An 11,513-nucleotide genomic window follows, 5' to 3' on the forward strand; every position below is an offset into this window, starting at 1 on the left:
GACTTTCCAGAGCAGTGTCAATCACTAGCTGCTCTAAAGCCATCTCGTAGGCGTGCAACAAATTACCTCTCTTGTCATCCAATACCAACCTGAGTTTCACAATCCTCTTGCATATTTAAGACCCCATTGCAATTTTGTCATTACCCTATAGCATGCCTTTCCAGTGTGGATAATATTTGAAGGCCGATTTAAGTTTCCATTAATATTTTCTTAACTATTGCAACTTCTTAACAACAACTATAAAATCAACATTCTCCGACCCTATAATACTTCTTTCCAAAGACTTAATTCTATCACTTACCAACAGAGCCCTTATAAGCCTTCCTGCCGGCCCTTTCGATCGAAAGTATAGCTTTTGACGTTAAGCTCCCAACTGTCGTCTTCTTTCACCTACGACTCAGTAATGCCTTTCATCTCATACCGACCGATTTCTAATTGTGCAACAAGTTCATCCACCTTATACTGAATGCTACGTACATTTATATACTGCACCTTCCATTCTGCATCCTTTGTCCTTTTGAAATTTGCAACGTTGATACAATTTCATTCTTTGCTCTGACTGCATTTGTAGCCAGTCATGCGATTGTCCTTCCTTCCATTCATGTTACACCTATCAGCTACTTGTAAAGCTGATGGCTGATCCCCAGCTCTATCATTCTGGTTCCAATCCCCCTGCCATATCAGTTTATACTGCTTCAATAGCTTCAGTAAATCTGCCTTCAAGAATATTGACACTCCCGGAATTTAAGTGCAACACGTCCCTTTTGTCCCGATTATTCAGAAATCTGATTCCCTCCTTCCAGCTCCAATTCTTCAGACATGCATACCTCACTGTTTACCTGTCCTTACTGTCGGGTGGCACAGGTAGGAATTAGGAGATTACTACACTTGCAGTCCTACCTATCAGCTTCCTTCCTTTGTAACTCCGTGTATTTTTTCAGCACCCTAAACACTGTGAGACCCCCACACACCTCTGGCAGGGTCTTGACTGTCTTCGTGACCCAACACACCCCTGAATTGATCCGGACACACCATGAGACCCCCACACCCCTAGTACGGTCCTGAGACACTGTGAGACCCCACACATCCTGACAGGGTCCTAAGACACTATTAGATCACACATACCTGGCTGGTTCCGAACACTCTTGCGACCACACAAACCCCCGGCAGGTTCCTGAGATCACACACATCCCTAGTAGGGTACTGAGTCAGTGTGAGATCCCACATACAACCGACAGCGTCCTGACACACTATGAGACACCACACACCCCTGGCAGGGTCCTGACATATTGTGATCCTGCACACTCCTGAAAGGCTCTGCAATCTCAGTGAATTCCTGTACACACTTGGCATGTTTCCGACATCCTTATATAAATCTGTTCTCATCTGTAGTTTAGCTGCAACTAACTGTCCCTACACCTCATCCAGACCATGTATTACATTGACATCTGCCTTCTCCTAATTCAGGTCCTCAATTCAGGGCATCGCCATTCCTTTCCATAACAGAGACACAATGCTCTCCACCGCCACTCCAAGCACTTGTCCAGATACATTATCTCCTGCCTAGTAGATACAGGTTATTCTAATAAAACTTATTGTAAGGCCGGCAATGGCAGGAAAACTAACATGATGGAATTGTTTGGTCTGAACTAGTTAGTTCAGCGGAAAGAGCTGTGGGTTAGGTAGTGGGATTTTGAGTGTTTATCAGCACATGGAAGTGTGATGTTAGAACCATAGAAACATAGAACATTACAGCACATTGGCCCTTCTTGGTTGTACCGAACCATTTCTCTGCCTAGTCCCACTGACCTGCACCTAGACCATCTCGCTTCATACCCCTCTCATCCATGTACCTGTCCAAGCTTTTCTTAAATGTTAAAAGTGAGCCCAAATTTACCACTTTAACTGGTAGCTCATTCCACACTCCTAACACTCTCTGTGTGAAGAAGCCCCCTCCCCATGTTCCCTTTAAACTTTTCCCCCTTCACTCTTAACCCATGTCCTCTGGTTTTATTCCCTAGCTTTCAGTGGAAAAAGCCCGCTTGCATTCACTCTATCTGTACCCATCATAATTTCATACACCTCTGTCAAATCTCCCTTCATTCGTCTACGCTCCAGGAAATAAAGTCCTAACCTATTGATCCTTTCTCTTTAACTCAGTTTCACACGTCCCAGCAACATCCTTGTAAACCTTCTCTGTATTCCTTCAACCTTAGTAATATCCTTCCTGTATTTTGCTGATCGTAACCGCACACAGTGCTCCAAGTTCGGCCTCACTAATGCCTTACACAACTTCACCATAACATTGCAACTCTTATACTCAATACTTTGATTTATAAAGTCCAACGTTCCAAAAGCTCTCTTTATGACCCAATCTACCTGAGACGACACTTTTAGTGAACTTTGTATCTGTATTCCCACATCTCTCTGTTCTACTGCACTACTCAGTGCCCGACCATTTACCTTGTATGTTCCACTATGATTTGTCCCTCCAAAGTGCCTTGCCTGACACTCGTCTGTATTAAACTCCAATTGCCGTTTCTCAGCCCATCTTTCTAGCTGGTCGAAATCCCACTGTAGGCTTCGAAAACCTTCCTCACTGTCCACTACACCTCCAATCTTTGTATCATCAGCAAAATTGCTGATCCAATTTACATTATCATATAGATCATTGATATAGATGATAAGTCACAATGGACCCAGTACTGATCCCTGTGGCATACCACTACTCACAGGCCTCCACGCAGAGAAGCAATCCTCCTCTACCACATTCTGGCATCTCGCATTAAGCCAAGGTGTAATCCAATTTACTACCTCTCCATGTACTCCTACCGACTGAATCTTCCTAACTAACCTCCCATGCGGGACCTTGTCAAAGGCTTTACTGAAGCCCATGTAGACAACATCCACTGCCTTCCCTTCATCCACATTCCTTGTGAACTCCTCGAAAAACTCGAATAGATTTGGTAGGCATGACCTAACATGTTGAATCTCCCTTATAAGCTCCTGCCTATGCAAATACTCCTTCCAATAATTTACCTACTACCGACCGCAAATTTACCGGTTTATAATTTCCCGGTTTAATTTTAGAACCTTTTTTAAACAACGGAACAACATGAGCTATCCTCCAATCCACCGGCACATCACCCATAGATACTGACGTTTTTAAATATATCTGCCATGGCCCCAGCAATTTCAACAGGTAGATAGGTTCGTAAAAAGAGCTTTAGGCACATTGGCCTTTATAAATCAACGTATTAAGTATAAGAGTTGGAATGTTATGGTGAGGTTGTATAAGGCATCGGTGAGGCCGAATCTGCAGTATTGTGTGCAGTTTTGGTAGTAAAATTTGTTGATCTTATTTGATTGAGAGAGACGGAATTGGCAGCCCAATTTTCTAGAGTTCTGATATTTCAGATTTGAGGGCGAGGTTAAAGTGATTGGGGAGCATTATTTACTGATCTTGGAAATTTGGCAGCTGCACTGAGAGGAAATTCTGGCGAGTTCAAGCACTAAGGCAATATGGGGAGTGCTCAAGGTTAAGGCAGATGCGATCATCCCCAGTAGAGATACCAGCTGCAATATGGCCTCTTCATTAGTTCAGATATTACACACATTATTCCCAGAACACATCCCACCATCGGAGATGATTCCTGAAATACACTTGCAGTAAGGAAAGACGGGACAGAATATGCTGGGTCATCAGCAACACATGGAATGTTAAAATTACCTTCTGCAGTAAACTAGCTGCTATTGCATCTTTCCAGAATTTACCTGCATATCAAATCCTCTATCTCTACTGGGGATGATCGCATCTGTCTTAACCTTGAGCACTCCCCATATTGCCTGGGAGAGCCGTTGGGAGCAGTGAACACAAATTCTGTTGTAATATGGCTGTGAATACGGACAGGTCTGCAGCTAAATTGAGGAAGGCAGAGTTTAATGTGCCATCAGTCTGGCACTAAAACGTTATTGGCAGAGGTTCGCATTCCCGTGCTGTTCTATGTTCCATGCAGGTCCTGGAGCAGCTGAAAACCTGAACCACCTGCTAACGAAACTTCCCGGTCTCAGTTGCTTTCTGCAGCACCCGATTTGAAATCGCCGTGGTCTCCAAACTTGTATTTAAAGTCATAGACCATAGAAACACAGAAAAAATAGGAACATAGTAAAGCCAGAGCACAATACAAGCACTTCGACCCACACATTTGCGCGGAACATGCCCGCACCTTAGAAATTACTCGGCTTACCCATAGCTCTCCATCTTTCTAAGCTCCATGTACTATCTGAAAGTATTTTAAAGGACCCTATCGTATCAGCCTCCACCACCGTTGCCGGCAGCTCATTCCTTGCACTCACCACTCTCTGAGTAAAATAAAAACTTAACCCTGACATCTCCTCTGTACCGACTCCCCAGCACCTTCAACCTGTGTCCTTTTGTGGCAACCATTTCTGCCCTGGGGAAAAAGCCTCTGACTATCCACACGATCAATGCCTCTCATCATCTTACACACCTCTATCAGGTCACCTCTCATCCTCCGCTATCCAAATTGTGTAGTCGGCTCAACTATTTTCTGGAAGAACTCAGTGAGCTGATCAGCATCTGTGATGATGGGGGGGGGGGGATTGTTTGCTTTTTAATGTCAAAATGCTGACTGTCTCAATCTCCTGAAAAGACAATGACATTTTCTCCCCCCCCATCACATCCCACACAGTGGACATACTGATCAAAGACAGTACTTCTTGAATCAATGACGGGGAGAGGGGAGGGATAGCTGTGATTCCCGATCTGCTCCTTTGTTTGAATACCCACTACACTCTTCTCTATCTCCATACGCCACGTCAATACTGGACTTTCAAAGTTCTTCCACAGGAACAATGACATCTCTGGCATTAATGGGAGGATGTCCAGTACCGGACAGTTGGGGGTCAGTAAACTACCAGGGAAATACTCGCCTTCACAGCACAGTTAATATGAAAATGTGATGATCTGGTTTTTATCTGGACTAAGTCACTCTGTCCAGTCGGCAGTCTGTTAATTGAATTTACTTTACTGCACGAACATCCATTGATGAATCCAATTAATGCAATAGCTTTGAGCTAACACTTATGTGCTTAAATACTGAGTTCTGAGTTGAGGCATCTAACAGTTTGTCCACTGTCTGTTCCCATGGAAGATGTTCAACAGAAACACAAGGAGACTCTGCGGGCACAAACTGAAACACTGAGAGTGAACACGATCCTGATGAGGGAGAAGGTGAAGGTTTTCCAGCTGGTTGATCGATACGCTGAGCTCACGGTCATTTCTACTGTTGGAAATCGGAGACTGGTGGAACATGAGCTGCTGGCAAGAGGCAGAGACCATGAGGACTGCACAGAAAAATTCCGGTTCGATCAGTTGTTCCAGAGCAGCTTTTCCAGGAGTAAATCAAAATCTGGGATTTCGGCAGCAGTAGCCGGAGTCGCTGGGATCGGGAAAACAACAATGGTACAAAAGATTGTTTATGACTGGGCCACAGGGAAAATATACAAACAATTCAAGTTCGTCTTCAGTTTTAAATTCCGGTATTTAAACTCTATCAACTGTCGAATAAACCTGAGGGAATTGATTCTTGATCAGTATCCTTACTTCCGGAATATCCTGAGGGAGGTCTTGAAGAACCCAGAGGGATTGCTGTTTATATTCGATGGTTTGGATGAATTCAATGACATAATTGGTTTTGCTGACTGTCAGAGAGATACAGATCCTCAGCACACATGCATAGATCCTGAATCCTGGTGTAAGGTGTCTGATATTGTGGTCGGTTTAATCCAGCACAGGCTGCTCCCAGGGTGTTCGGTGCTGGTGACAACACGCCCCACTACGTTACAATTATTGAAAAAGTCGGAGATAAATCTCTGTGCTGAAATCCTGGGATTTGTTGGTGAGGAACAGGAGAAATATTTCCACAGGCATTTTGAAGATCAGACGGTGGCAGAAGCTGTCTTCAAACACGTGAAGCAGAACGAGATCCTGTACACCATGAGCTACAACCCCTCCTACTGCTGGATCCTCGCTCTGGCACTGGGCCCCTTCTTCACACAAACAGTCAGGGACCCGCAACAAGTTCCCAAGACCATCACCCAACTGTACTCTTACTATATTTACAACATCCTGAGAAATCACGGCCGTGAGATTGAGAACCCCCGTGATGTGTTACTCAGGGTTGGTCAGATGGCCGTCAGAGGAGTGTTCGAGAGGAAAATTGTGTTTACAGATGGGGATTTGATCAACTACAAACTGCAGCCTTCCCAGTTCCTGTCCGGGTTCCTCATAGAGCTTTTGGAAAGAGAGGATTATGACCGGAGCGTGGTGTACACATTCCCACACCTCACCATCCAAGAGTTTGTAGCTGCAGTCGCACAATTCCTGAATCCACATCCCGGGGATATCTTGAAATTCCTCACTGAAGCCCACAACACGACAGATGGGCGGTTTGAGTTATTTCTCCGTTTTGTTGCTGGTCTCTCCTCCCCAATGACCGTTGCGGGCCTGGAGGAGTTTCTGGGTCCATTTCCTCATCAAACAACCTGCCGGGTTATTGACTGGGTGAAGGAGGAGGTTAAACGCCAGAGTGGAAACACATGGAGTGAAGCTGGTAAAAGGAGTTTCCTGAACACATTGCACTACCTGTTTGAGTCTCAGAATCGTGGACTGGCTCAGGCCGCACTGGGATCTGTGGAAACACTTTCATTCAGTGGAATGACACTGACCCCGATTGACTGCGCGGTCCTGTCTCAGGTCATCGGACTCTGTGATACAATAAAACACCTCGACCTGGGGAACTGCCACATTCAGTGTGAAGGAATACAGCGGCTGGGACCCGGGCTGCACAAGTGCCAGGATTTGAGGTAACTTGATTTATCTTTTACTCTGATCTGTGAAACTGTTCCATAGGGATTTGGGTAAAACTGTAGTAAATCAGATTGAGAAGAATTGTGACAAATGCCCAGGGTATCGGTCAGTAATTCCCCAAGGACGGGAGGGTTCTGTGGTTCCTTGTGAAGGGATGTTGGAGACTTCATCAGATCAGTGAACAACGGCCATTGGTTTAATGGGAGTAAATCACAGGAATGTCCGTGTTTCTCGCTGCCTGTGACACGTCCATTGACAATGTTCCTTCTCACTGTTACTGACACCCAGACCGATACTGACTGCAGCAGGTGGGTCAGAGATTCACACCACCTTCCAGGTGAGAGACAAGAGACCGTCATCACACTGTCCCAGTGAGAAAGAAAGAAATAACATTGTGAGATTTTCCACCCCTGCCCACAACCATAGGCGTATCACCTGTCCCGATTGTGGGCTTCATTGAAAACCCACACCGCCTGTGCCATGTCTTTAGGCCATCCCCTCGTCTGCCAGATTCTTTTTTTCCCATTGATATCCTCCTGTGGGACCGCTCATCCCCATCCCATTTTCTCATGGGGATCTCTCTGCTCCCCATTTCCCATACATTCTGTGCCATCTCTCCTTCTTCCTTCTACACCCCATTCCACTTCCTCCTGCAGATTCTTTCTGCCTATCCCTTTTTCTCAGGTGGGTCTCACTGACACTTTCCCATTCACAAATCTTCCTCACTGTGGCACTCTCTCCCACTTTTGACCCGGGCTCCTTCCACACCTTTTCACGTCTGGAACACTTTTCTATCATTCAGAGTATGAGACAGAATATGTGGAGTTTGCAGGGTCACATTGACTGACTAAATTACTGACATTCGGTGAATCCCCTTGAGCTGGGCAGTGACGGACATTGACAGTGATGGGAACTCTGATCAGTGATTTTCTGGAGGGTTTAATGTTTCCTGAAATATCCGAGTGAGAGAAATTCCCTCAGACCCACGGTTTGAATCACTTTGTTCATCATTTTTTCTGTTTGTGCCTAGCCTTGGTCACAATAAGCTGGGAGATTCAGGAGTGAAACTGGTGTCTGCGGCTCTGAAGAACCCGGGGTGTGAAATACAGAAACTACGGTAAGTACTGGACTGTGGGAGATAGTGTTTACAGTCACTGGGTGTCTGACACTGAACATTAATGTGATCAGTAATTGTGTCACTGATAAACATTGGGGATTTGTACCGTCTCCTGTTTCTCTGCGCCCACCCTCACTCTCTCTCATCTCCAAGTTGACCCGTGTCGGTCTCACAGATTCGGGTGCCGTGTATCTCGCCTCCGCTCTCAGTACAAACCGATCACTGGCAGAGCTGAACCTGAGTGATAATATATTGGGAGATTCAGGAGTGAAACTGGTGTCTGTGGCTCTGAAGAAGTGGAAGGGTAAAATACAGAAACTGGAGTAAGTACCATATTGTGGGAGATTGTGTTTACAGTCACTAGATGTCTGACACTGAACATTAATGTGATCAGAAACTGTGTTACTGATAAACACTGGGGATTTGTACCGTCTCCTGTCTCTCTGTGTCCTTCACCCTCACTCTCTCTCATCTCCAGGCTGTGGGATGTCGGTCTCACAGATTCTGGTGCCGAGGATCTCGTCTCCGCTCTCAGTACAAACCCATCACTGACGGAGCTGGACCTGAGTGTTAATAAACTGGGAGATTCAGGAGTGAAACTGGTGTCTGCGGCTCTGAGGAAGTCAGAGTGTAAAATACAGAAACTGTGGTAAGTACCAGACTGTGGGAGATTGTGTTTACAGTCACTGGGTGTCTGACACTGAACATTAATGTGATCAGTAATTGTGTTACTGATAAACACTGGGGATTTGTACCGTCTCCTGTCTCTCTCTGTCCTTCACCCTCACTCTCTCTCATCTCCAGGCTGTGGGAGATTGTGTTTACAGTCACTGGGTGTCTGACACTGAACATTAATGTGATCAGAAACTGTGTTACTGATAAACACTGGGGATTTGTACCGTCTCCTGTGTACTTGCGCGTTACCCCCTGTCTTGTATTTGCAGGTTGATTGACGTCGGTCTCACAGATTCTGGTGCCGAGGACCTCGCCTCCGCTCTCAGTACAAACTCATCACTGACGGTACTGGATCTGAGTGATAATATACTGGGAGATTCAGGGGTGAAACTGGTGTCTGCGGCTCTGAGGAAGTCAGAGTGTAAAATACAGAAACTGTGGTAAGTACCAGACTGTGGGAGATTGTGTTTACAGTCACTGGCTATCTGACACTGAACATTAATGTGATCAGTAATTGTGTTACAGATAAACACTGGGGATTTGTACCGTCTCCTGTCTCTCTGTGTCCTTCACTCTCACTTTCTCTCATCTCCAGTTTGTGCCGTGTCTGTCTCACAAGCGCTGGTGTCGACCACCTTGTCTTCGCGTTCAGTACAAACCCATCACTGACGGGGCTGTACTTAAGTTACAATTTTCTCACAGACCAATCTGTGACTGCTCTTCGCCGCCTCATACAGACCCTCCCGAATCTGCAGCGGATCGAGTGAGTGTTTGTGTGAATGTTCAATTGATAAAATATTAGCGGATCCGCGGGTATTCTGGTGATAGTTGTCTGTGCGTGTCGTTGAAACATTAACCCCGGTCCCCTGTTACTGACACTATTGTGTAATCTGTTTATTTCATCTTTATTCTCCCATCTGTTTCAGGCTGATTGTGAATAAGTTCAGTGAGACCGGGAGGAAGGAACTGAGTTCTTTGGATGAAACCAGACCCGGTCTGAGAGTATCCGTGTGAACATTCGCGCCCACGGAATTGGGACATTTTTTGCCGAATTTCCCCGTACTCCCTTTTAAGAGCTGCCTTCCCTATTTAATAACCAATGTTTCCAACGGACCACGCTCCAGCCGAGTGTCCTGTGACGTCACAAGAGGTCTGGCGTAATTACGTGTCCTGCCCAGCGGCGCTGCTATCTCCTGGTGACTGGTTTCGGGAGCTCCTCCAAGTGAAGCGCCAGGGACTTACACAGTCTGGGACCTCAGTGTTCCTGGGATGGATTATCCAGGGAGAGAATCCTTATGCTCACTTCGGGCTGAAAACGGTACATTCCACAGTGTAGCCGATATAATGATGTTAAATTGACAAATCCCTCGGCAGTGACCCTGGATCTGCAGCGATCTCGGACACCTCCGTGAAGTGTGATTTTATACTCATCGGTCCCCCGACCAGAATGACGGTGAGAAACGGGACTGATTATTCAACCGGTCACTCGTTGTCGCCGGTCAGTCAATTATGTGTGACTGACAGGGAGGTTGCAGCCCCTCTTTGAGTATCTGATGGGACTACTGCTTAGGTTCTGGCAGCATCTTAGCTCGGCGCTCCTCATATACGGACACCCAGTACACAACGGGGTGGGACCCTAGGAGGAGCTCCTGGTGCGCTTGCTCCTGTGCCTGGCAGTGATACTCATTTACCGATCTCGCAGTCAGAAAATGGAGGATTCTACCTGATCTGCCTGCTTGCCCCTCTTCCGACGATACGTTCGTGACCGGCTGTCTTTGGACAGGGAGTATCCGATCGCAATAGGTACATTGGGGGATCATCGGGAGCGGTGGCCCGCAGGCATCTGACTGTTTAATGGACGGTAGTAATCATATTTTAATCTGAGTGTACTCCCTGTCTTCTGTATACGTTGCGCAAATAAACTTTTATAGTTTTGTTTAAAAAAATAATGAGCAACATATATTCATGGAGGTCAGACGTTGTTGAATTTACATTTGCCACGATGCAATCATTAAACCGATGTAAATTCCTTTCTTGGTGTCGGTCTTGAGTTTTATTCGAGGAGAGAAACGGGTCTGAGGTTACTGCTGCTCCGCGGAACAGTGCAAAGAAACAGTGGTCCATAGTGCCTCAAACTGCAGGCTGAGGTAGGTCGGTCTCACAGTCTGGTGCCCAGGAACTCGGTCGCTGCCCAGATCCGCGCACCCTTCTCGCTCTCGCAGACAAAACGACAAAAGCCCATATATTGTATTAAATCTGACCTGCGTCCACAAAGGCCCCGAACAGGAGAGGCATGGACAATAGAGCAGCGGTGAAGCTCCCAACGCACCTTCCCATCACACACTCCCAGGGTCAAACTCTCTCTGCCTCTTGCCACAGCACAATCACGTGATCAAAACAATGTAAAGCTCTCTCCATACCGCCCATGACACTCTCCCGTGGTCAGACACAGAAAGACGTTTCGTACACACAGTCCCATCAGATAATCTTGGGATCTGACACAGACTGAAGCTGCCCACGCATCGTCCCATCACACGCACACAGGGACAGACACAAAGGGAGGCTCCCGCCAAACCTGCCTGTCATACAATCTCAGGGTCAGACACAGAGTCAGTATCGCTCAACAGCGACCGACCGCATACTCACGGGTTCATATAGAGACTGAAGGTCCATCCAGACCGTCCCATCACACCCTCCCGGAGTCAAACAGAGTACAGCTCCCTCCACACCGTCTCATCACACAATCCCAGGATCAGACAAAGACTGAACCTCCCTCCACACCATCCCATCACACAATCTCGGGGTGTACTCGCCTTTCACCGGTGGGTT

At 46.5% G+C, this 11,513-nt stretch overlaps 1 protein-coding gene across 1 annotated transcript in view; it reads left to right on the forward strand.

Moving 5' to 3' along the window:
- Positions 1-10,714, forward strand: part of LOC132387093 (NACHT, LRR and PYD domains-containing protein 3-like) — a 37,692-nt gene extending 26,978 nt beyond the window's left edge. Inside the window, exons 6-10 of the mRNA XM_059959444.1 lie at positions 5,175-6,888; positions 7,923-8,009; positions 8,954-9,124; positions 9,280-9,447; positions 9,611-10,714. Coding sequence (XP_059815427.1) covers positions 5,175-6,888; positions 7,923-8,009; positions 8,954-9,124; positions 9,280-9,447; positions 9,611-9,698 — 2,228 coding nt within the window. The 3' untranslated portion in view covers positions 9,699-10,714. The remainder of the gene's footprint in view (positions 1-5,174; positions 6,889-7,922; positions 8,010-8,953; positions 9,125-9,279; positions 9,448-9,610) is intronic.
- The last annotated feature ends 799 nt before the right edge of the window (positions 10,715-11,513 follow it).

The sequence above is a fragment of the Hypanus sabinus genome, unplaced genomic scaffold, assembly GCF_030144855.1.
Source record: "Hypanus sabinus isolate sHypSab1 unplaced genomic scaffold, sHypSab1.hap1 scaffold_1515, whole genome shotgun sequence".
NCBI classification, from domain to species: Eukaryota; Metazoa; Chordata; class Chondrichthyes; order Myliobatiformes; family Dasyatidae; genus Hypanus; species Hypanus sabinus.